Consider the following 24,253-nt stretch of genomic DNA (forward strand, 5'->3'; position numbering starts at 1 on the left):
TCAGCTTTTGTTGTTGATATGGGAGCTGTTGTAGTGGGAGACACCGTGGTTGTATTTGGAGCCGCTGTGGTTGTTGTGGGAGTCGCTGTGGTTGTTGAGGGAGTCGTTGTGGTTGTAGTGGGAGCCGCTGTGGTTGTAGTGGGAGCCGCAGTGGTTGTAGTGGGAGCCGCAGTGGTTGTAGTGGGAGATGCTGTGGTCGTAGTGGGAGCTGATGTCGTTGTTATAACATCAGCTGTGGTTGTTGTGGAAGCAGATGGGGTTGTTGTGGGAGACGCTGTGGTTGTAGTGGGAGCAGCTGTGGTTGTTGTGGGAGCCACTGTGGTTGTAGTGGAAGCCGCAGTGGTTGTAGTGGGAGCCGCTGTGGTTGTAGTGGGAGCCGTTGTGGTAGGGCCAGCAGTGGATGCTGTCACCTCAGCTTTTGTTGTTGATATGGGAGCTGTTGTAGTGGGAGCCGCTGTGGTTGTAATGGGAGCCGCTGTGGTTGTAGTGGGAGCCACTGTGATTGTTGTGGGAGCCGCTCTAGTTGTTGTGGGAGCCGCTGTAGTTGTTGTGGGAGTCGCTGTGGTTGTTGTGGGAGCCTCTGTGGTTGTTGTGGGAGCCAATGTGGTTGTAGTCGGAGCCTCTGTGGTTGTTGTGGGAGCCAATGTGGTTGTAGTCGGAGCCGCTGTGGTTGTAGTGGGAGCCGCTGTGGTTGTTGTGGGAGCCACTGTGGTTGTAGTGGGAGCCGCTGTGGTTGTAGTGGGAGAATTAGTGGTTGTAGTGGGAGATGTTGTGGTCGTAGTGGGAGCTGATGTCGTTGTTATAACATCAGCTGTGGTTGTAGTGGGAGCCGCTTTGGTTGTAATGGGAGCCGCTGTGGTTGTAGTGGGAGCCGCTGTGGTTGTTGTGGGTGTCGCTGTGGTTGTTGTGGGGTAAGCTGTGGTCGGTGTGGGAGCCGCTGTGGTTGTTGTGGGAAATGTTGTTGTAGTGGGAGTCGCTGTGGTTGTTGTGGGAGCCTCTATGGTTGTTGTGGGAGCCTCTGTGGTTGTTGTGGGGTAAGCTGTGGTTGTTGTGGGAGCCACTGTGGTTGTTGTGGGAGCCACTGTGGTTGTTGTGGGAGTCGCTGTGGTTGTTGAGGGAGCTTCTGTGGATGTTGTGAGGTAAGCTGTGGTTGTTGTGGTAGCCGCGGTGGATATAGTGGGAGCCGCTGTGGTTGTAGTGGGAGCCTCTGTGGTTGTAGTGGGAGCTGCTGTCGTTGTAGTGGAAGCCACAGTGGTTGTAGTGGGAGCAGCTGTGGTTGTACTGGGAGCCGCTGTGGTTGTAGTGGGAGCAGCTGCGGTTGTAGTGGGAGCCGCTGTGGTTGTAGTGGGAGAATTAGTGGTTGTAGTGGGAGATGTTGTGGTCGTAGTGGGAGCTGATGTCGTTGTTATAACATCAGCTGTGGTTGTAGTGGGAGCCGCTGTGGTTGTAGTGGGAGCCGCTGTGGTTGTAGTGGGAGCCGCTGTGGTTGTTGTGGGAGCCGCTGTAGTTGTTGTGGGAGTCTCTGTGGTTGTTGTGGAAGCCTCTGTGGTTGTAGTGGGAGTCACAGTGGTTGTTGTGGGAGTCGCTGTGGTTGTTGTGGGAGCTTCTGTGGTTGTTGTGAGGTAAGCTGTGGTTGTTGTGGGAGCCGCTGTGGTTGTTGTGGGAGCCACAGTGGTTGTAGTGGGAGCAGCTGTGGTTGTAGAGCGAGCCGCTGTGGTTGTAGTGGGAGCCACAGTGGTTGTAGTGGGAGCAGCTGTGGTTGTAGAGGGAGCCGCTGTGGTTGTAGTGGGAGCCGCTGTGGTTGTAGTGGGAGCCGCTGTGGTTGTAGTGGGAGCCGCAGTGGTTGTAGTGGGAGCCGCTGTGGTTGTAGTGGGAGCCACAGTGGTTGTAGTGGGAGCAGCTGTGGTTGTAGAGGGAGCCGCTGTGGTTGTAGTGGGAGCCACAGTGGTTGTAGTGGGAGCAGCTGTGGTTGTAGAGGGAGCCGCTGTGGTTGTAGTGGGAGCCGCTGTGGTTGTAGTGGGAGCAGCTGTGGTTGTAGAGGGAGCCGTTGTGGTTGTAGTGGGAGCCGCTGTGGTTGTATTGGGAGCCGCTGTGGTTGTAGTGGGAGCCGCAGTGGTTGTTGTGGGAGCCACAGTGGTTGTAGTGGGAGCAACTGTGGTTGTAGAGGGAGCCGCTGTGGTTGTAGTGGGAGCCACAGTGGTTGTAGTGGGAGCAGCTGTGGTTGTAGAGGGAGCCGCTGTGGTTGTAGTGGGAGCCGCTGTGGTTGTAGTGGGAGCCGCTGTGGTTGTAGTGGGAGCCGCAGTGGTTGTAGTGGGAGCCGCTGTGGTTGTAGTGGGAGCCACAGTGGTTGTAGTGGGAGCAGCTGTGGTTGTAGAGGGAGCCGCTGTGGTTGTAGTGGGAGCCACAGTGGTTGTAGTGGGAGCAGCTGTGGTTGTAGAGGGAGCCGCTGTGGTTGTAGTGGGAGCCGCTGTGGTTGTAGTGGGAGCAGCTGTGGTTGTAGAGGGAGCCGCTGTGGTTGTAGTGGGAGCCGCTGTGGTTGTAGTGGGAGCCGCTGTGGTTGTAGTGGGAGCCGCAGTGGTTGTAGTGGGAGCCGCTGTGGTTGTAGTGGGAGCCGCTGTGGTTTTAGTGGGAGCCGCTGTGGTTGTAGTGGGAGCCGCATTGGTTGTAGTGGGAGCCGCAGTGGTTGTAGTGGGAGATGCTGTGGTTGTAGGGGGAGCTGATGTCGTTGTTATAACATCAGCTGTGGTTGTTGTGGAAGCAGATGGGGTTGTTGTGGGAGACGCTGTGGTTGTAGTGGGAGCCGCTGTGGTTGTTGTGGGAGCCACTGTGGTTGTAGTGGGAGCCGCAGTGGTTGTAGTGGGAGCCGCTTTGGTTGTAGTGGGAGCCGTTGTGGTAGGGCCAGCAGTGGATGCTGTCACCTCAGCTTTTGTTGTTGATATGGGAGCTGTTGTAGTGGGAGATACTGTGGTTGTAGTTGGAGCCGCTGTGGTTATTGTGGGAGCCGCTGTGGTTGTAGTGGGGGCCACTGTGGTTGTTGTGGGAGGCGCTGCGGTTGTTGTGGGAGCCGCAGTAGTTGTTGTGGGAGCCGCTGTGTTTGTAGTGGGAGCCGCTGTGGTTGTAGTGGGAGCCGTTGTGGTAGGGCCAGCAGTGGATGTTGTTACCTTAGCATTTGTTGTTGATATGGGAGCTGTTGTAGTGGGAGACACTGTGGTTGTAGTTGGAGCCGCTGTGGTTGTTGTGGGAGGCGCTGCGGTTGTTGTGGGAGCCACAGTAGTTGTTGTGGGAGTCGCTGTAGTTGTTGTGGGAGTCGCTGTGGTTGTTGTGGGAGCCTCTGTGGTTGTTGTGGGAGCCAATGTGGTTGTAGTCGGAGCCGCTGTGGTTGTTGTGGGAGCCGCTGTGGTTGTTGTGGGAGCCACTGTGGTTGTTGTGGGAGCCGCTGTGGTTGTAGTGGGAGCCGTTGTGGTAGGGCCAGCAGTGGATGTTGTTACCTCAGCATTTGTTGTTGATATGGCAGCTGTTGTAGTGGGAGACACTGTGGTTGTAGTTGGAGCCGCTGTGGTTGTTGTGGGAGCCGCTGTGGTTGTAGTGGGGGCCACTGTGGTTGTTGTGGGAGGCGCTGCGGTTGTTGTGGGAGCCGCAGTAGTTGTTGTGGGAGTCGCTGTGGTTGTTGTGGGAGCCTCTGTTGTTTTTGTGGGAGCCAGTGTGGTTGTACTGGGAGCCGCTGTGGTTGGTGTGGGAGTTGCTGTGGTTGCAGTGAGAGCAGCTGTGGTTGTTGTGGGAGCCGTTGTTGTAGGGCCAGCAGTGGATGTTGTTACACCAGCTTTTGTTGTTCCTATGTGAGCTGTTGTAGTGGGAGCCGCTGTGGTTGTAGTGGGATCAGCTGTGGTTGTAGTGGTAGCCACTGTGGTTGTAGTGGGAGATGCTGTGGTCGTAGTGGGAGCTGATGTCGTTGTTATAACATCAGCTGTGGTTGTTGTGGAAGCAGCTGGGGTTGTTGTGGGAGACGCTGTGGATGTAGTAGGAGCCGCTGTGGTTGTTGTGGGAGCCGCTGTGGTTGTAGTGGGAGCCGTTGTGGTAGGGCCAGCAGTGGATGTTGTCACCTCAGCTTTTGTTGTTGATATGGGAGCTGTTGTAGTGGGAGACACTGTGGTTGTAGTGGGAGCCGCTGTGGTTGTTGTAACATCAGCTGTGGTTGTAGTGGGAGCTGCTGTGGTTGTAGTGGGAGACGCTGTGGTTGTAGTGGTAGCTACTGTGGTTGTAATGGGAGACACTGTGGTTGTAGTGGGAGCCGCTGTGGTTGTAGTGAGAGCCGCGGTGGATATAGTGGGAGCCGCTGTGGTTGTAGTGGGAGCCGCTGTGTTTGTAGTGGGAGCCGCTGTGGTTGTTGTGGGAGCCGCTGTGGTTGTTGTGGGAGGCGCTGCGGTTGTTGTGGGAGTCGCTGTGGTTGTTGTGGGAGCCTCTGTGGTTGTTGTGGGAGCCAATGTGGTTGTAGTCGGAGCCGCTGTGGTTGTAGTGGGAGCCGCTGTGGTTGTTGTGGGAGCCGCTGTGGTTGTAGTGGGAGCCGCTGTGGTTGTTGTGGGAGCCGCTGTGGTTGTAGTGGGAGCCGCTGTGGTTGTAGTGGGAGCCGTTGTGGTAGGGCCAGCAGTGGATGTTGTTACCTCAGCATTTGTTGTTGATATGGCAGCTGTTGTAGTGGGAGACACTGTGGTTGTAGTTGTAGCCGCTGTGGTTGTTGTGAGAGCCGCTGTGGTTGTAGTGGGGGCCACTGTGGTTGTTGTGGGAGGCGCTGCGGTTGTTGTGGGAGCCGCAGTAGTTGTTGTGGGAGCCTCTGTGGTTGTAGTGGGAGCCGCTGTGGTTGTAGTGGGAGCCGTTGTGGTAGGGCCAGCAGTGGATGTTGTTACCTCAGCATTTGTTGTTGATATGGGAGCTGTTGTAGTGGGAGACACTGTGGTTGTTGTTGGAGTCGCTGTGGTTGTTGTGGGAGGCGCTGCGGTTGTTGTGTGAGCCGCAGTAGTTGTTGTGGTAGTCGCTGTAGTTGTTGTGGGAGTCGCTGTGGTTGTTGTGGGAGCCTCTGTGGTTGTTGTGGGAGCCAATGTGGTTGTAGTCGAAGCCGCTGTGGTTGTAGTGGGAGCCGCTGTGGTTGTAGTGGGAGCCGTTGTGGTAGGGACAGCAGTGGATGTTGTTACCTCAGCATTTGTTGTTGATATGGCAGCTGTTGTAGTGGGAGACACTGTGGTTGTAGTTGGAGCCGCTGTGGTTGTTGTGGGAGCCGCTGTGGTTGTAGTGGGGGCCACTGTGGTTGTTGTGGGAGGCGCTGCGGTTGTTTTGGGAGCCGCAGTAGTTGTTGTGGGAGCCGCTGTGGTTGTAGTGGGAGCCGTTGTGGTAGGGCCAGCAGTGGATGTTGTTACCTCAGCATTTGTTGTTGATATGGGAGCTGTTGTAGTGGGAGACACTGTGGTTGTAGTTGGAGCCGCTGTGGTTGTTGTGGGAGGCGCTGCGGTTGTTGTGGGAGCCACAGTAGTTGTTGTGGGAGTCGCTGTAGTTGTTGTGGGAGTCGCTGTGGTTGTTGTGGGAGCCAATGTGGTTGTAGTCGGAGCCGCTGTGGTTGTAGTTGGAGCCGCTGTGGTTGTTGTGGGAGCCGCTGTGGTTGTTGTGGGAGCCGTTGTGGTAGGGCCAGCAGTGGATGTTGTTACCTCAGCATTTGTTGTTGATATGGCAGCTGTTGTAGTGGGAGACACTGTGGTTGTAGTTGGAGCCGCTGTGGTTGTTGTGAGAGCCGCTGTGGTTGTAGTGGGGGCCACTGTGGTTGTTGTGGGAGGCGCTGCGGTTGTTGTGGGAGCCGCAGTAGTTGTAGTGGGAGCCGCTGTGGTTGTAGTGGGAGCCGTTGTGGTAGGGCCAGCAGTGGATGTTGTTACCTCAGCATTTGTTGTTGATATGAGAGCTGTTGTAGTGGGAGACACTGTGGTTGTAGTTGGAGTCGCTGTGGTTGTAGTGGGAGCCGCTGTGGTTGTAGTGGGAGCCGTTGTGGTAGGGCCAGCAGTGGATGTTGTTACCTCAGCATTTGTTGTTGATATGGCAGCTGTTGTAGTGGGAGACACTGTGGTTGTAGTTGGAGCCGCTGTGGTTGTAGTGGGGGCCACTGTGGTTGTTGTGGGAGGCGCTGCGGTTGTTTTGGGAGCCGCAGTAGTTGTTGTGGGAGCCGCTGTGGTTGTAGTGGGAGCCGTTGTGGTAGGGCCAGCAGTGGATGTTGTTACCTCAGCATTTGTTGTTGATATGGGAGCTGTTGCAGTGGGAGACACTGTGGTTGTAGTTGGTGCCGCTGTGGTTGTTGTGGGAGGCGCTGCGGTTGTTGTGGGAGCCACAGTAGTTGTTGTGGGAGTCGCTGTAGTTGTTGTGGGAGTCGCTGTGGTTGTTGTGGGAGCCAATGTGGTTGTAGTCGGAGCCGCTGTGGTTGTAGTTGGAGCCGCTGTGGTTGTTGTGGGAGCCGCTGTGGTTGTTGTGGGAGCCGCTGTGGTTGTAGTGGGAGCCGTTGTGGTAGGGCCAGCAGTGGATGTTGTTACCTCAGCATTTGTTGTTGATATGGCAGCTGTTGTAGTGGGAGACACTGTGGTTGTAGTTGGAGCCGCTGTGGTTGTTGTGAGAGCCGCTGTGGTTGTAGTGGGGGCCACTGTGGTTGTTGTGGGAGGCGCTGCGGTTGTTGTGGGAGCCGCAGTAGTTGTTGTGGGAGCCGCTGTGGTTGTAGTGGGAGCCGCTGTGGTTGTAGTGGGAGCCGTTGTGGTAGGGCCAGCAGTGGATGTTGTTACCTCAGCATTTGTTGTTGATATGGGAGCTGTTGTAGTGGGAGACACTGTGGTTGTAGTTGGAGTCGCTGTGGTTGTTGTGGGAGGCGCTGCGGTTGTTGTGGGAGCCGCAGTAGTTGTTGTGGTAGTCGCTGTAGTTGTTGTGGGAGTCGCTGTGGTTGTTGTGGGAGCCTCTGTGGTTGTTGTGGGAGCCAATGTGGTTGTAGTCGGAGCCGCTGTGGTTGTAGTGAGAGCCGCTGTGGTTGTAGTGGGAGCCGCTGTGGTTGTAGTGGGAGCCGCTGTGGTTGTAGTGGGAGCCGTTGTGGTAGGGCCAGCAGTGGATGTTGTTACCTCAGCATTTGTTGTTGATATGGCAGCTGTTGTAGTGGGAGACACTGTGGTTGTAGTTGGAGCCGCTGTGGTTGTTGTGAGAGCCGCTGTGGTTGTAGTGGGGGCCACTGTGGTTGTTGTGGGAGGCTCTGCGGTTGTTGTGGGAGCCGCAGTAGTTGTTGTGGGAGCCGCTGTGGTTGTAGTGGGAGCCGCTGTGGTTGTAGTGGGAGCCGTTGTGGTAGGGCCAGCAGTGGATGTTGTTACCTCACCATTTGTTGTTGATATGGGAGCTGTTGTAGTGGGAGCCGCTGTGGTTGTAGTGGGATCAGCTGTGGTTGTAGTGGTAGCCACTGTGGTTGTAGTGGGAGATGCTGTGGTCGTAGTGGGAGCTGATGTCGTTGTTATAACATCAGCTGTGGTTGTTGTGGAAGCAGCTGGGGTTGTTGTGGGAGACGCTGTGGATGTAGTAGGAGCCGCTGTGGTTGTTGTGGGAGCCGCTGTGGTTGTAGTGGGAGCCGTTGTGGTAGGGCCAGCAGTGGATGTTGTTACCTCAGCATTTGTTGTTGATATGGCAGCTGTTGTAGTGGGAGACACTGTGGTTGTAGTTGTAGCCGCTGTGGTTGTTGTGAGAGCCGCTGTGGTTGTAGTGGGGGCCACTGTGGTTGTTGTGGGAGGCGCTGCGGTTGTTGTGGGAGCCGCAGTAGTTGTTGTGGGAGCCTCTGTGGTTGTAGTGGGAGCCGCTGTGGTTGTAGTGGGAGCCGTTGTGGTAGGGCCAGCAGTGGATGTTGTTACCTCAGCATTTGTTGTTGATATGGGAGCTGTTGTAGTGGGAGACACTGTGGTTGTTGTTGGAGTCGCTGTGGTTGTTGTGGGAGGCGCTGCGGTTGTTGTGTGAGCCGCAGTAGTTGTTGTGGTAGTCGCTGTAGTTGTTGTGGGAGTCGCTGTGGTTGTTGTGGGAGCCTCTGTGGTTGTTGTGGGAGCCAATGTGGTTGTAGTCGAAGCCGCTGTGGTTGTAGTGGGAGCCGCTGTGGTTGTAGTGGGAGCCGTTGTGGTAGGGACAGCAGTGGATGTTGTTACCTCAGCATTTGTTGTTGATATGGCAGCTGTTGTAGTGGGAGACACTGTGGTTGTAGTTGGAGCCGCTGTGGTTGTTGTGGGAGCCGCTGTGGTTGTAGTGGGGGCCACTGTGGTTGTTGTGGGAGGCGCTGCGGTTGTTTTGGGAGCCGCAGTAGTTGTTGTGGGAGCCGCTGTGGTTGTAGTGGGAGCCGTTGTGGTAGGGCCAGCAGTGGATGTTGTTACCTCAGCATTTGTTGTTGATATGGGAGCTGTTGTAGTGGGAGACACTGTGGTTGTAGTTGGAGCCGCTGTGGTTGTTGTGGGAGGCGCTGCGGTTGTTGTGGGAGCCACAGTAGTTGTTGTGGGAGTCGCTGTAGTTGTTGTGGGAGTCGCTGTGGTTGTTGTGGGAGCCAATGTGGTTGTAGTCGGAGCCGCTGTGGTTGTAGTTGGAGCCGCTGTGGTTGTTGTGGGAGCCGCTGTGGTTGTTGTGGGAGCCGTTGTGGTAGGGCCAGCAGTGGATGTTGTTACCTCAGCATTTGTTGTTGATATGGCAGCTGTTGTAGTGGGAGACACTGTGGTTGTAGTTGGAGCCGCTGTGGTTGTTGTGAGAGCCGCTGTGGTTGTAGTGGGGGCCACTGTGGTTGTTGTGGGAGGCGCTGCGGTTGTTGTGGGAGCCGCAGTAGTTGTAGTGGGAGCCGCTGTGGTTGTAGTGGGAGCCGTTGTGGTAGGGCCAGCAGTGGATGTTGTTACCTCAGCATTTGTTGTTGATATGGGAGCTGTTGTAGTGGGAGACACTGTGGTTGTAGTTGGAGTCGCTGTGGTTGTAGTGGGAGCCGCTGTGGTTGTAGTGGGAGCCGTTGTGGTAGGGCCAGCAGTGGATGTTGTTACCTCAGCATTTGTTGTTGATATGGCAGCTGTTGTAGTGGGAGACACTGTGGTTGTAGTTGGAGCCGCTGTGGTTGTAGTGGGGGCCACTGTGGTTGTTGTGGGAGGCGCTGCGGTTGTTTTGGGAGCCGCAGTAGTTGTTGTGGGAGCCGCTGTGGTTGTAGTGGGAGCCGTTGTGGTAGGGCCAGCAGTGGATGTTGTTACCTCAGCATTTGTTGTTGATATGGGAGCTGTTGCAGTGGGAGACACTGTGGTTGTAGTTGGTGCCGCTGTGGTTGTTGTGGGAGGCGCTGCGGTTGTTGTGGGAGCCACAGTAGTTGTTGTGGGAGTCGCTGTAGTTGTTGTGGGAGTCGCTGTGGTTGTTGTGGGAGCCAATGTGGTTGTAGTCGGAGCCGCTGTGGTTGTAGTTGGAGCCGCTGTGGTTGTTGTGGGAGCCGCTGTGGTTGTTGTGGGAGCCGCTGTGGTTGTAGTGGGAGCCGTTGTGGTAGGGCCAGCAGTGGATGTTGTTACCTCAGCATTTGTTGTTGATATGGCAGCTGTTGTAGTGGGAGACACTGTGGTTGTAGTTGGAGCCGCTGTGGTTGTTGTGAGAGCCGCTGTGGTTGTAGTGGGGGCCACTGTGGTTGTTGTGGGAGGCGCTGCGGTTGTTGTGGGAGCCGCAGTAGTTGTTGTGGGAGCCGCTGTGGTTGTAGTGGGAGCCGCTGTGGTTGTAGTGGGAGCCGTTGTGGTAGGGCCAGCAGTGGATGTTGTTACCTCAGCATTTGTTGTTGATATGGGAGCTGTTGTAGTGGGAGACACTGTGGTTGTAGTTGGAGTCGCTGTGGTTGTTGTGGGAGGCGCTGCGGTTGTTGTGGGAGCCGCAGTAGTTGTTGTGGTAGTCGCTGTAGTTGTTGTGGGAGTCGCTGTGGTTGTTGTGGGAGCCTCTGTGGTTGTTGTGGGAGCCAATGTGGTTGTAGTCGGAGCCGCTGTGGTTGTAGTGAGAGCCGCTGTGGTTGTAGTGGGAGCCGCTGTGGTTGTAGTGGGAGCCGCTGTGGTTGTAGTGGGAGCCGTTGTGGTAGGGCCAGCAGTGGATGTTGTTACCTCAGCATTTGTTGTTGATATGGCAGCTGTTGTAGTGGGAGACACTGTGGTTGTAGTTGGAGCCGCTGTGGTTGTTGTGAGAGCCGCTGTGGTTGTAGTGGGGGCCACTGTGGTTGTTGTGGGAGGCTCTGCGGTTGTTGTGGGAGCCGCAGTAGTTGTTGTGGGAGCCGCTGTGGTTGTAGTGGGAGCCGCTGTGGTTGTAGTGGGAGCCGTTGTGGTAGGGCCAGCAGTGGATGTTGTTACCTCACCATTTGTTGTTGATATGGGAGCTGTTGTAGTGGGAGACACTGTGGTTGTAGTTGGAGTCGCTGTGGTTGTTGTGGGAGGCGCTGCGGTTGTTGTGGGAGCCGCAGTAGTTGTTGTGGTAGTCGCTGTAGTTGTTGTGGAAGTCGCTGTGGTTGTTGTGGGAGCCTCTGTGGTTGTTGTGGGAGCCAATGTGGTTGTAGTCGGAGCCGCTGTGGTTGTAGTGGGAGCCGCTGTGGTTGTAGTGGGAGCCGCTGTGGTTGTAGTGGGAGCCGCTGTGGTTGTTGTATGAGCCGTTGTGGTAGGGACAGCAGTGGATGTTGTTACCTCAGCATTTGTTGTTGATATGGCAGCTGTTGTAGTGGGAGACACTGTGGTTGTAGTTGGAGCCGCTGTGGTTGTTGTGGGAGCCGCTGTGGTTGTAGTGGGGGCCACTGTGGTTGTTGTGGGAGGCGCTGCGGTTGTTGTGGGAGCCGCAGTAGTTGTTGTGGGAGCCGCTGTGGTTGTAGTGGGAGCCGTTGTGGTAGGGCCAGCAGTGGATGTTGTTACCTCAGCATTTTTTGTTGATATGGGAGCTGTTGTAGTGGGAGACACTGTGGTTGTAGTTGGAGCCGCTGTGGTTGTTGTGGGAGGCGCTGCGGTTGTTGTGGGAGCCACAGTAGTTTTTGTGGGAGTCGCTGTAGTTGTTGTGGGAGTCGCTGTGATTGTTGTGGGAGCCAATGTGGTTGTAGTCGGAGCCGCTGTGGTTGTAGTTGGAGCCGCTGTGGTTGTTGTGGGAGCCGCTGTGGTTGTTGTGGGAGCCGCTGTGGTTGTAGTGGGAGCCGTTGTGGTAGGGCCAGCAGTGGATGTTGTTACCTCAGCATTTGTTGTTGATATGGCAGCTGTTGTAGTGGGAGACACTGTGGTTGTAGTTGGAGCCGCTGTGGTTGTTGTGGGAGCCGCTGTGGTTGTAGTGGGGGCCACTGTGGTTGTTGTGGGAGGCGCTGCTGTTGTTGTGGGAGCCGCAGTAGTTGTTGTGGGAGTCGTTGTGGTTGTTGTGGGAGCCTCTGTTGTTTTTGTGGGAGCCAATGTGGTTGTACTGGGAGCCGCTGTGGTTGGTGTGGGAGTTGCTGTGGTTGCAGTGAGAGCAGCTGTGGTTGTTGTGGGAGCCGTTGTTGTAGGGCCAGCAGTGGATGTGGTTACACCAGCTTTTGTTGTTCCTATGTGAGCTGTTGTAGTGGGAGATGCTGTGGTTGTAGTGGGAGGCGCTGTGGTTGTAGTGGGAGCAGCTGTGGTTGTAGTGGGAGCCGCTGTGGTTGTTGTGGGTGTCGCTGTGGTTGTTGTGGGGTAAGCTGTGGTTGGTGTGGGAGCCACTGTGGTTGTTGTGGGAAGTGTTGTTGTAGTGGGAGTCGCTGTGGTTGTTGTGGGAGCTTCTATGGTTGTTGCGGGAGCCTCTGTGGTTGTTGTGGGGTAAGCTGTGGTTGTTGTGGGAGCCACTGTGGTTGTTGTGGGAGCCACTGTGGTTGTTGTGGGAGTCGATGTGGTTGTTGAGGGAGGTTCTGTGGATGTTGTGAGGTAAGCTGTGGTTGTTGTGGTAGCCGCGGTGGATATAGTGGGAGCCGCTGTGGTTGTAGTGGGAGCCGCTGTGGTTGTAGTGTGAGCAGCTGTGGTTGTTATGAGAGCCGCTGTGGTTGTAGTGGAAGCCACAGTGGTTGTAGTGGGAGCAGCTGTGGTTGTACTGGGAGCCGCTGTGGTTGTAGTGGGAGCAGCTGCGGTTGTAGTGGGAGCCGCTGTGGTTGTAGTGGGAGCCGCAGTGGTTGTAGTGGGAGATGTTGTGGTCGTAGTGGGAGCTGATGTCGTTGTTATAACATCAGCTGTGGTTGTAGTGGGAGCCGCTGTGGTTGTAGTGGGAGCCGCTGTGGTTGGTGTGGGAGTTGCTGTGGTTGCAGTGAGAGCAGCTGTGGTTGTTGTGGGAGCCGTTGTTGTAGGGCCAGCAGTGGATGTGGTTACACCAGCTTTTGTTGTTCCTATGTGAGCTGTTGTAGTGGGAGATGCTGTGGTTGTAGTGGGAGGCGCTGTGGTTGTAGTGGGAGCAGCTGTGGTTGTAGTGGGAGCCGCTGTGGTTGTTGTGGGTGTCGCTGTGGTTGTTGTGGGGTAAGCTGTGTTTGGTGTGGGAGCCACTGTGGTTGTTGTGGGAAGTGTTGTTGTAGTGGGAGTCGCTGTGGTTGTTGTGGGAGCTTCTATGGTTGTTGTGGGAGCCTCTGTGGTTGTTGTGGGGTAAGCTGTGGTTGTTGTGGGAGCCACTGTGGTTGTTGTGGGAGCCACTGTGGTTGTTGTGGGAGTCGATGTGGTTGTTGTGGGAGGTTCTGTGGATGTTGTGAGGTAAGCTGTGGTTGTTGTGGTAGCCGCGGTGGATATAGTGGGAGCCACTGTGGTTGTAATGGGAGCCGCTGTGGTTGTAGTGGGAGCCGCTGTGGTTGTTGTGGGAGCCGCTGTGGTTGTAGTGGAAGCCACAGTGGTTGTAGTGGGAGCAGCTGTGGTTGTACTGGGAGCCGCTGTGGTTGTAGTGGGAGCAGCTGCGGTTGTAGTGGGAGCCGCTGTGGTTGTAGTGGGAGCCGCAGTGGTTGTAGTGGGAGATGTTGTGGTCGTAGTGGGAGCTGATGTCGTTGTTATAACATCAGCTGTGGTTGTAGTGGGAGCCGCTGTGGTTGTAGTGGGAGCCGCTGTGGTTGTAGTGGGAGCCGCTGTGGTTGTTGTGGGAGCCGCTGTAGTTGTTGTGGGAGTCTCTGTGGTTGTTGTGGGAGCCTCTGTTGTTGTAGTGGGAGTCACAGTGGTTGTTTTGGGAGTCGCTGTGGTTGTTGTGGGAGCTTCTGTGGTTGTTGTGAGGTAAGCTGTGGTTGTTGTGGGAGCCGCTGTGGTTGTTTTGGGAGCCACAGTGGTTGTAGTGGGAGCAGCTGTGGTTGTAGAGGGAGCCGCTGTGGTTGTAGTGGGAGCCACAGTGGTTGTTGTGGGAGCAGCTGTGGTTGTAGAGGGAGCCGCTGTGGTTGTAGTGGGAGCCGCTGTGGTTGTAGTGGGAGCCGCTGTGGTTGTAGTGGGAGCCGCAGTGGTTGTAGTGGGAGCCGCTGTGGTTGTAGTGGGAGCCGCTGTGGTTGTAGTGGGAGCCGCTGTGGTTGTAGTGGGGGCCACTGTGGTTGTTGTGGGAGGCGCTGCGGTTGTTGTGGGAGCCGCAGTAGTTGTTGTGGGAGCCGCTGTGGTTGTAGTGGGAGCCGCTGTGGTTGTAGTGGGAGCCGTTGTGGTAGGGCCAGCAGTGGATGTTGTTACCTCAGCATTTGTTGTTGATATGGGAGCTGTTGTAGTGGGAGACACTGTGGTTGTAGTTGGAGTCGCTGTGGTTGTAGTGGGAGCCGCTGTGGTTGTAGTGGGAGCCGTTGTGGTAGGGCCAGCAGTGGATGTTGTTACCTCAGCATTTGTTGTTGATATGGCAGCTGTTGTAGTGGGAGACACTGTGGTTGTAGTTGGAGCCGCTGTGGTTGTTGTGGGAGGCGTTGCGGTTGTTGTGGGAGCCACAGTAGTTGTTGTGGGAGTCGCTGTAGTTGTTGTGGGAGTCGCTGTGGTTGTTGTGGGAGCCAATGTGGTTGTAGTCGGAGCCGCTGTGGTTGTAGTTGGAGCCGCTGTGGTTGTTGTGGGAGCCGCTGTGGTTGTTGTGGGAGCCGCTGTGGTTGTAGTGGGAGCCGTTGTGGTAGGGCCAGCAGTGGATGTTGTTACCTCAGCATTTGTTGTTGATATGGCAGCTGTTGTAGTGGGAGACACTGTGGTTGTAGTTGGAGCCGCTGTGGTTGTTGTGAGAGCCGCTGTGGTTGTAGTGGGGGCCACTGTGGTTGTTGTGGGAGGCGCTGCGGTTGTTGTGGGAGCCACAGTAGTTGTTGTGGGAGCCGCTGTGGTTGTAGTGGGAGCCGCTGTGGTTGTAGTGGGAGCCGTTGTGGTAGGGCCAGCAGTGGATGTTGTTACCTCAGCATTTGTTGTTGATATGGGAGCTGTTGTAGTGGGAGACACTGTGGTTGTAGTTGGAGTCGCTGTGGTTGTTGTGGGAGGCGCTGCGGTTGTTGTGGGAGCCGCAGTAGTTGTTGTGGTAGTCGCTGTAGTTGTTGTGGGAGTCGCTGTGGTTGTTGTGGGAGCCTCTGTGGTTGTTGTGGGAGTCAATGTGGTTGTAGTCGGAGCCGCTGTGGTTGTAGTGGGAGCCGCTGTGGTTGTAGTGGGAGCCGCTGTGGTTGTAGTGGGAGCCGCTGTGGTTGTAGTGGGAGCCGTTGTGGTATGGCCAGCAGTGGATGTTGTTACCTCAGCATTTGTTGTTGATATGGCAGCTGTTGTAGTGGGAGACACTGTGGTTGTAGTTGGAGCCGCTGTGGTTGTTGTGAGAGCCGCTGTGGTTGTAGTGGGGGCCACTGTGGTTGTTGTGGGAGGCGCTGCGGTTGTTGTGGGAGCCGCAGTAGTTGTTGAGGGAGGTTCTGTGGATGTTGTGAGGTAAGCTGTGGTTGTTGTGGTAGCCGCGGTGGATATAGTGGGAGCCGCTGTGGTTGTAATGGGAGCCGCTGTGGTTGTAGTGGGAGCCGCTGTGGTTGTTGTGGGAGCCGCTGTGGTTGTAGTGGAAGCCACAGTGGTTGTAGTGGGAGCAGCTGTGGTTGTACTGGGAGCCGCTGTGGTTGTAGTGGGAGCAGCTGCGGTTGTAGTGGGAGCCGCTGTGGTTGTAGTGGGAGCCGCAGTGGTTGTAGTGGGAGATGTTGTGGTCGTAGTGGGAGCTGATGTCGTTGTTATAACATCAGCTGTGGTTGTAGTGGGAGCCGCTGTGGTTGTAGTGGGAGCCGCTGTGGTTGTAGTGGGAGCCGCTGTGGTTGTTGTGGGAGCCGCTGTAGTTGTTGTGGGAGTCTCTGTGGTTGTTGTGGGAGCCTCTGTTGTTGTAGTGGGAGTCACAGTGGTTGTTGTGGGAGTCGCAGTAGTTGTTGTGGGAGCCTCTGTGGTTGTAGTGGGAGCCGCTGTGGTTGTAGTGGGAGCCGTTGTGGTAGGGCCAGCAGTGGATGTTGTTACCTCAGCATTTGTTGTTGATATGGGAGCTGTTGTAGTGGGAGACACTGTGGTTGTAGTTGGAGTCGCTGTGGTTGTTGTGGGAGGCGCTGCGGTTGTTGTGTGAGCCGCAGTAGTTGTTGTGGTAGTCGCTGTAGTTGTTGTGGGAGTCGCTGTGGTTGTTGTGGGAGCCTCTGTGGTTGTTGTGGGAGCCAATGTGGTTGTAGTCGAAGCCGCTGTGGTTGTAGTGGGAGCCGCTGTGGTTGTAGTGGGAGCCGTTGTGGTAGGGCCAGCAGTGGATGTTGTTACCTCAGCATTTGTTGTTGATATGGCAGCTGTTGTAGTGGGAGACACTGTGGTTGTAGTTGGAGCCGCTGTGGTTGTTGTGGGAGCCGCTGTGGTTGTAGTGGGGGCCACTGTGGTTGTTGTGGGAGGCGCTGCGGTTGTTTTGGGAGCCGCAGTAGTTGTTGTGGGAGCCGCTGTGGTTGTAGTGGGAGCCGTTGTGTCAGGGCCAGCAGTGGATGTTGTTACCTCAGCATTTGTTGTTGATATGGGAGCTGTTGTAGTGGGAGACACTGTGGTTGTAGTTGGAGCCGCTGTGGTTGTTGTGGGAGGCGCTGCGGTTGTTGTGGGAGCCACAGTAGTTGTTGTGGGAGTCGCTGTAGTTGTTGTGGGAGCCGCTGTGGTTGTTGTGGGAGCCAATGTGGTTGTAGTCGGAGCCGCTGTGGTTGTAGTTGGAGCCGCTGTGGTTGTTGTGGGAGCCGCTGTGGTTGTTGTGGGAGCCGCTGTGGTTGTAGTGGGAGCCGTTGTGGTAGGGCCAGCAGTGGATGTTGTTACCTCAGCATTTGTTGTTGATATGGCAGCTGTTGTAGTGGGAGACACTGTGGTTGTAGTTGGAGCCGCTGTGGTTGTTGTGAGAGCCGCTGTGGTTGTAGTGGGGGCCACTGTGGTTGTTGTGGGAGGCGCTGCGGTTGTTGTGGGAGCCACAGTAGTTGTTGTGGGAGCCGCTGTGGTTGTTGTGGGAGCCGCTGTGGTTGTAGTGGGAGCCGTTGTGGTAGGGCCAGCAGTGGATGTTGTTACCTCAGCATTTGTTGTTGATATGGGAGCTGTTGTAGTGGGAGACACTGTGGTTGTAGTTGGAGTCGCTGTGGTTGTAGTGGGAGCCGCTGTGGTTGTAGTGGGAGCCGTTGTGGTAGGGCCAGCAGTGGATGTTGTTACCTCAGCATTTGTTGTTGATATGGCAGCTGTTGTAGTGGGAGACACTGTGGTTGTAGTTGGAGCCGCTGTGGTTGTTGTGGGAGCCGCTGTGGTTGTAGTGGGGGCCACTGTGGTTGTTGTGGGAGGCGCTGCGGTTGTTTTGGGAGCCGCAGTAATTGTTGTGGGAGCCGCTGTGGTTGTAGTGGGAGCCGTTGTGGTAGGGCCAGCAGTGGATGTTGTTACCTCAGCATTTGTTGTTGATATGGGAGCTGTTGTAGTGGGAGACACTGTGGTTGTAGTTGGAGCCGCTGTGGTTGTTGTGGGAGGCGCTGCGGTTGTTGTGGGAGCCACAGTAGTTGTTGTGGGAGTCGCTGTAGTTGTTGTGGGAGCCGCTGTGGTTGTTGTGGGAGCCAATGTGGTTGTAGTCGGAGCCGCTGTGGTTGTAGTTGGAGCCGCTGTGGTTGTTGTGGGAGCCGCTGTGGTTGTTGTGGGAGCCGCTGTGGTTGTAGTGGGAGCCGTTGTGGTAGGGCCAGCAGTGGATGTTGTTACCTCAGCATTTGTTGTTGATATGGCAGCTGTTGTAGTGGGAGACACTGTGGTTGTAGTTGAAGCCGCTGTGGTTGTTGTGAGAGCCGCTGTGGTTGTAGTGGGGGCCACTGTGGTTGTTGTGGGAGGCGCTGCGGTTGTTGTGGGAGCCGCAGTAGTTGTTGTGGGAGCCGCTGTGGTTGTAGTGGGAGCCGCTGTGGTTGTAGTGGGAGCCGTTGTGGTAGGGCCAGCAGTGGATGTTGTTACCTCAGCATTTGTTGTTGATATGGGAGCTGTTGTAGTGGGAGACACTGTGGTTGTAGTTGGAGTCGCTGTGGTTGTAGTGGGAGCCGCTGTGGTTGTAGTGGGAGCCGTTGTGGTAGGGCCAGCAGTGGATGTTGTTACCTCAGCATTTGTTGTTGATATGGCAGCTGTTGTAGTGGGAGACACTGTGGTTGTAGTTGGAGCCGCTGTGGTTGTAGTGGGGGCCACTGTGGTTGTTGTGGGAGGCGCTGCGGTTGTTTTGGGAGCCGCAGTAGTTGTTGTGGGAGCCGCTGTGGTTGTAGTGGGAGCCGTTGTGGTAGGGCCAGCAGTGGATGTTGTTACCTCAGCATTTGTTGTTGATATGGGAGCTGTTGCAGTGGGAGACACTGTGGTTGTAGTTGGTGCCGCTGTGGTTGTTGTGGGAGGCGCTGCGGTTGTTGTGGGAGCCACAGTAGTTGTTGTGGGAGTCGCTGTAGTTGTTGTGGGAGTCGCTGTGGTTGTTGTGGGAGCCAATGTGGTTGTAGTCGGAGCCGCTGTGGTTGTAGTTGGAGCCGCTGTGGTTGTTGTGGGAGCCGCTGTGGTTGTTGTGGGAGCCGCTGTGGTTGTAGTGGGAGCCGTTGTGGTAGGGCCAGCAGTGGATGTTGTTACCTCAGCATTTGTTGTTGATATGGCAGCTGTTGTAGTGGGAGACACTGTGGTTGTAGTTGGAGCCGCTGTGGTTGTTGTGAGAGCCGCTGTGGTTGTAGTGGGGGCCACTGTGGTTGTTGTGGGAGGCGCTGCGGTTGTTGTGGGAGCCGCAGTAGTTGTTGTGGGAGCCGCTGTGGTTGTAGTGGGAGCCGCTGTGGTTGTAGTGGGAGCCGTTGTGGTAGGGCCAGCAGTGGATGTTGTTACCTCAGCATTTGTTGTTGATATGGGAGCTGTTGTAGTGGGAGACACTGTGGTTGTAGTTGGAGTCGCTGTGGTTGTTGTGGGAGGCGCTGCGGTTGTTGTGGGAGCCGCAGTAGTTGTTGTGGTAGTCGCTGTAGTTGTTGTGGGAGTCGCTGTGGTTGTTGTGGGAGCCTCTGTGGTTGTTGTGGGAGCCAATGTGGTTGTAGTCGGAGCCGCTGTGGTTGTAGTGGGAGCCGCTGTGGTTGTAGTGGGAGCCGCTGTGGTTGTAGTGGGAGCCGCTGTGGTTGTAGTGGGAGCCGTTGTGGTAGGGCCAGCAGTGGATGTTGTTACCTCAGCATTTGTTGTTGATATGGCAGCTGTTGTAGTGGGAGACACTGTGGTTGTAGTTGGAGCCGCTGTGGTTGTTGTGAGAGCCGCTGTGGTTGTAGTGGGGGCCACTGTGGTTGTTGTGGGAGGCGCTGCGGTTGTTGTGGGAGCCGCAGTAGTTGTTTTGGGAGCCGCTGTGGTTGTAGTGGGAGCCGCTGTGGTTGTAGTGGGAGCCGTTGTGGTAGGGCCAGCAGTGGATGTTGTTACATCACCATTTGTTGTTGATATGGGAGCTGTTGTAGTGGGAGACACTGTGGTTGTAGTTGGAGTCGCTGTGGTTGTTGTGGGAGGCGCTGCGGTTGTTGTGGGAGCCGCAGTAGTTGTTGTGGTAGTCGCTGTAGTTGTTGTGGAAGTCGCTGTGGTTGTTGTGGGAGCCTCTGTGGTTGTTGTGGGAGCCAATGTGGTTGTAGTCGGAGCCGCTGTGGTTGTAGTGGGAGCCGCTGTGGTTGTAGTGGGAGCCGCTGTGGTTGTAGTGGGAGCCGCTGTGGTTGTTGTATGAGCCGTTGTGGTAGGGACAGCAGTGGATGTTGTTACCTCAGCATTTGTTGTTGATATGGCAGCTGTTGTAGTGGGAGACACTGTGGTTGTAGTTGGAGCCGCTGTGGTTGTTGTGGGAGCCGCTGTGGTTGTAGTGGGGGCCACTGTGGTTGTTGTGGGAGGCGCTGCGGTTGTTGTGGGAGCCGCAGTAGTTGTTGTGGGAGCCGCTGTGGTTGTAGTGGGAGCCGTTGTGGTAGGGCCAGCAGTGGATGTTGTTACCTCAGCATTTTTTGTTGATATGGGAGCTGTTGTAGTGGGAGACACTGTGGTTGTAGTTGGAGCCGCTGTGGTTGTTGTGGGAGGCGCTGCGGTTGTTGTGGGAGCCACAGTAGTTTTTGTGGGAGTCGCTGTAGTTGTTGTGGGAGTCGCTGTGATTGTTGTGGGAGCCAATGTGGTTGTAGTCGGAGCCGCTGTGGTTGTAGTTGGAGCCGCTGTGGTTGTTGTGGGAGCCGCTGTGGTTGTTGTGGGAGCCGCTGTGGTTGTAGTGGGAGCCGTTGTGGTAGGGCCAGCAGTGGATGTTGTTACCTCAGCATTTGTTGTTGATATGGCAGCTGTTGTAGTGGGAGACACTGTGGTTGTAGTTGGAGCCGCTGTGGTTGTTGTGGGAGCCGCTGTGGTTGTAGTGGGGGCCACTGTGGTTGTTGTGGGAGGCGCTGCTGTTGTTGTGGGAGCCGCAGTAGTTGTTGTGGGAGTCGCTGTGGTTGTTGTGGGAGCCTCTGTTGTTTTTGTGGGAGCCAATGTGGTTGTACTGGGAGCCGCTGTGGTTGGTGTGGGAGTTGCTGTGGTTGCAGTGAGAGCAGCTGTGGTTGTTGTGGAAGCCGTTGTTGTAGGGCCAGCAGTGGATGTGGTTACACCAGCTTTTGTTGTTCCTATGTGAGCTGTTGTAGTGGGAGATGCTGTGGTTGTAGTGGGAGGCGCTGTGGTTGTAGTGGGATTAGCTGTGGTTGTAGTGGGAGCCGCTGTGGTTGTTGTGGGTGTCGCTGTGGTTGTTGTGGGGTAAGCTGTGGTTGGTGTGGGAGCCACTGTGGTTGTTGTGGGAGTCGATGTGGTTGTTGAGGGAGGTTCTGTGGATGTTGTGAGGTAAGCTGTGGTTGTTGTGGTAGCCGCGGTGGATATAGTGGGAGCCGCTGTGGTTGTAGTGGGAGCCGCTGTGGTTGTAGTGTGAGCCGCTGTGGTTGTTATGAGAGCCGCTGTGGTTGTAGTGGAAGCCACAGTGGTTGTAGTGGGAGCAGCTGTGGTTGTACTGGGAGCCGCTGTGGTTGTAGTGGGAGCAGCTGCGGTTGTGGTAGGGACAGCAGTGGATGTTGTTACCTCAGCATTTGTTGTTGATATGGCAGCTGTTGTAGTGGGAGACACTGTGGTTGTAGTTGGAGCCGCTGTGGTTGTTGTGGGAGCCGCTGTGGTTGTAGTGGGGGCCACTGTGGTTGTTGTGGGAGGCGCTGCGGTTGTTGTGGGAGCCGCAGTAGTTGTTGTGGGAGCCGCTGTGGTTGTAGTGGGAGCCGTTGTGGTAGGGCCAGCAGTGGATGTTGTTACCTCAGCATTTGTTGTTGATATGGCAGCTGTTGTAGTGGGAGACACTGTGGTTGTAGTTGGAGCCGCTGTGGTTGTTGTGGGAGGCGCTGCGGTTGTTGTGGGAGCCACAGTAGTTTTTGTGGGAGTCGCTGTAGTTGTTGTGGGAGTCGCTGTGATTGTTGTGGGAGCCAATGTGGTTGTAGTCGGAGCCGCTGTGGTTGTAGTTGGAGCCGCTGTGGTTGTTGTGGGAGCCGTTGTGGTAGGGCCAGCAGTGGATGTTGTTACCTCAGCATTTGTTGTTGATATGGCAGCTGTTGTAGTGGGAGACACTGTGGTTGTAGTTGGAGCCGCTGTGGTTGTTGTGGGAGCCGCTGTGGTTGTAGTGGGGGCCACTGTGGTTGTTGTGGGAGGCGCTGCTGTTGTTGTGGGAGCCGCAGTAGTTGTTGTGGGAGTCGCTGTGGTTGTTGTGGGAGCCTCTGTTGTTTTTGTGGGAGCCAATGTGGTTGTACTGGGAGCCGCTGTGGTTGGTGTGGGAGTTGCTGTGGTTGCAGTGAGAGCAGCTGTGGTTGTTGTGGGAGCCGTTGTTGTAGGGCCAGCAGTGGATGTGGTTACACCAGCTTTTGTTGTTCCTATGTGAGCTGTTGTAGTGGGAGATGCTGTGGTTGTAGTGGGAGGCGCTGTGGTTGTAGTGGGAGCAGCTGTGGTTGTAGTGGGAGCCGCTGTGGTTGTTGTGGGTGTCGCTGTGGTTGTTGTGGGGTAAGCTGTGGTTGGTGTGGGAGCCACTGTGGTTGTTGTGGGAAGTGTTGTTGTAGTGGGAGTCGCTGTGGTTGTTGTGGGAGCTTCTATGGTTGTTGTGGGAGCCTCTGTGGTTGTTGTGGGGTAAGCTGTGGTTGTTGTGGGAGCCACTGTGGTTGTTGTGGGAGCCACTGTGGTTGTTGTGGGAGTCGATGTGGTTGTTGAGGGAGGTTCTGTGGATGTTGTGAGGTAAGCTGTGGTTGTTGTGGTAGCCGCGGTGGATATAGTGGGAGCCACTGTGGTTGTAATGGGAGCCGCTGTGGTTGTAGTGGGAGCCGCTGTGGTTGTTGTGGGAGCCGCTGTGGTTGTAGTGGAAGCCACAGTGGTTGTAGTGGGAGCAGCTGTGGTTGTACTGGGAGCCGCTGTGGTTGTAGTGGGAGCAGCTGCGGTTGTAGTGGGAGCCGCTGTGGTTGTAGTGGGAGCCGCAGTGGTTGTAGTGGGATATGTTGTGGTCGTAGTGGGAGCTGATGTCGTTGTTATAACATCAGCTGTGGTTGTAGTGGGAGCCGCTGTGGTTGTAGTGGGAGCCGCTGTGGTTGTAGTGGGAGCCGCTGTGGTTGTTGTGGGAGCCGCTGTAGTTGTTGTGGGAGTCTCTGTGGTTGTTGTGGGAGCCTCTGTTGTTGTAGTGGGAGTCACAGTGGTTGTTTTGGGAGTCGCTGTGGTTGTTGTGGGAGCTTCTGTGGTTGTTGTGAGGTAAGCTGTGGTTGTTGTGGGAGCCGCTGTGGTTGTTTTGGGAGCCACAGTGGTTGTAGTGGGAGCAGCTGTGGTTGTAGAGGGAGCCGCTGTGGTTGTAGTGGGAGCCACAGTGGTTGTTGTGGGAGCAGCTGTGGTTGTAGATGGAGCCGCTGTGGTTGTAGTGGGAGCCGCTGTGGTTGTAGTGGGAGCCGCTGTGGTTGTAGTGGGAGCCGCAGTGGTTGTAGTGGGAGCCGCTGTGGTTGTAGTGGGAGCCGCTGTGGTTGTAGTGGGAGTCTCTGTGGTTGTTGTGGGAGCCTCTGTTGTTGTAGTGGGAGTCACAGTGGTTGTTTTGGGAGTCGCTGTGGTTGTTGTGGGAGCTTCTGTGGTTGTTGTGAGGTAAGCTGTGGTTGTTGTGGGAGCCGCTGTGGTTGTTTTGGGAGCCACAGTGGTTGTAGTGGGAGCAGCTGTGGTTGTAGAGGGAGCCGCTGTGGTTGTAGTGGGAGCCACAGTGGTTGTTGTGGGAGCAGCTGTGGTTGTAGAGGGAGCCGCTGTGGTTGTAGTGGGAGCCGCTGTGGTTGTAGTGGGAGCCGCTGTGGTTGTAGTGGGAGCCGCAGTGGTTGTAGTGGGAGCCGCTGTGGTTGTAGTGGGAGCCGCTGTGGTTGTAGTGGGAGCCTCTGTGGTTGTAGTGGGGGCCACTGTGGTTGTTGTGGGAGCCGCTGTAGTTGTTGTGGGAGTCTCTGTGGTTGTTGTGGGAGCCTCTGTTGTTGTAGTGGGAGTCACAGTGGTTGTTTTGGGAGTCGCTGTGGTTGTTGTGGGAGCTTCTGTGGTTGTTGTGAGGTAAGCTGTGGTTGTTGTGGGAGCCGCTGTGGTTGTTTTGGGAGCCACAGTGGTTGTAGTGGGAGCAGCTGTGGTTGTAGAGGGAGCCGCTGTGGTTGTAGTGGGAGCCACAGTGGTTGTTGTGGGAGCAGCTGTGGTTGTAGAGGGAGCCGCTGTGGTTGTAGTGGGAGCCGCTGTGGTTGTAGTGGGAGCCGCTGTGGTTGTAGTGGGAGCCGCAGTGGTTGTAGTGGGAGCCGCTGTGGTTGTAGTGGGAGCCGCTGTGGTTGTAGTGGGAGCCGCTGTGGTTGTAGTGGGGGCCACTGTGGTTGTTGTGGGAGGCGCTGCGGTTGTTGTGGGAGCCGCAGTAGTTGTTGTGGGAGCCGCTGTGGTTGTAGTGGGAGCCGCTGTGGTTGTAGTGGGAGCCGTTGTGGTAGGGCCAGCAGTGGATGTTGTTACCGCAGCATTTGTTGTTGATATGGGAGCTGTTGTAGTGGGAGATACTGTGGTTGTAGTTGGAGTCGCTGTGGTTGTAGTGGGAGCCGCTGTGGTTGTAGTGGGAGCCGTTGTGGTAGGGCCAGCAGTGGATGTTGTTACCTCAGCATTTGTTGTTGATATGGCAGCTGTTGTAGTGGGAGACACTGTGGTTGTAGTTGGAGCCGCTGTGGTTGTTGTGAGAGTCGCTGTGGTTGTAGTGGGGGCCACTGTGGTTGTTGCGGGAGGCGCTGCGGTTGTTGTGGGAGCCGCAGTAGTTGTTGTGGGAGCCGCTGTGGTTGTAGTGGGAGCCGCTGTGGTTGTAGTGGGAGCCGTTGTGGTAGGGCCAGCAGTGGATGTTGTTACCTCAGCATTTGTTGTTGATATGGGAGCTGTTGTAGTGGGAGACACTGTGGTTGTAGTTGGAGTCGCTGTGGTTGTAGTGGGAGCCGCTGTGGTTGTAGTGGGAGCCGTTGTGGTAGGGCCAGCAGTGGATGTTGTTACCTCAGCATTTGTTGTTGATATGGCAGCTGTTGTAGTGGGAGACACTGTGGTTGTAGTTGGAGCCGCTGTGGTTGTAGTGGGGGCCACTGTGGTTGTTGTGGGAGGCGCTGCGGTTGTTTTCGGAGCCGCAGTAGTTGTTGTGGGAGCCGCTGTGGTTGTAGTGGGAGCCGTTGTGGTAGGGCCAGCAGTGGATGTTGTTACCTCAGCATTTGTTGTTGATATGGGAGCTGTTGCAGTGGGAGACACTGTGGTTGTAGTTGGTGCCGCTGTGGTTGTTGTGGGAGGCGCTGCGG

General features: G+C 55.9%; 1 protein-coding gene across 1 annotated transcript; it reads right to left on the bottom strand.

Moving 5' to 3' along the window:
* On the bottom strand, positions 1-22,700 carry LOC118941546 (mucin-2-like; the record flags this gene model as incomplete). Its single annotated transcript, XM_036955484.1, has 2 exons — positions 1-127; positions 21,841-22,700. Coding segments are annotated over 2 exons (987 nt in total), but the record flags the coding sequence as incomplete, so codon positions are not given.
* Between the last annotated feature and the right edge of the window lie 1,553 nt (positions 22,701-24,253).

The sequence above is a fragment of the Oncorhynchus mykiss genome, chromosome 19, assembly GCF_013265735.2.
Source record: "Oncorhynchus mykiss isolate Arlee chromosome 19, USDA_OmykA_1.1, whole genome shotgun sequence".
NCBI lineage: Eukaryota > Metazoa > Chordata > Actinopteri > Salmoniformes > Salmonidae > Oncorhynchus > Oncorhynchus mykiss.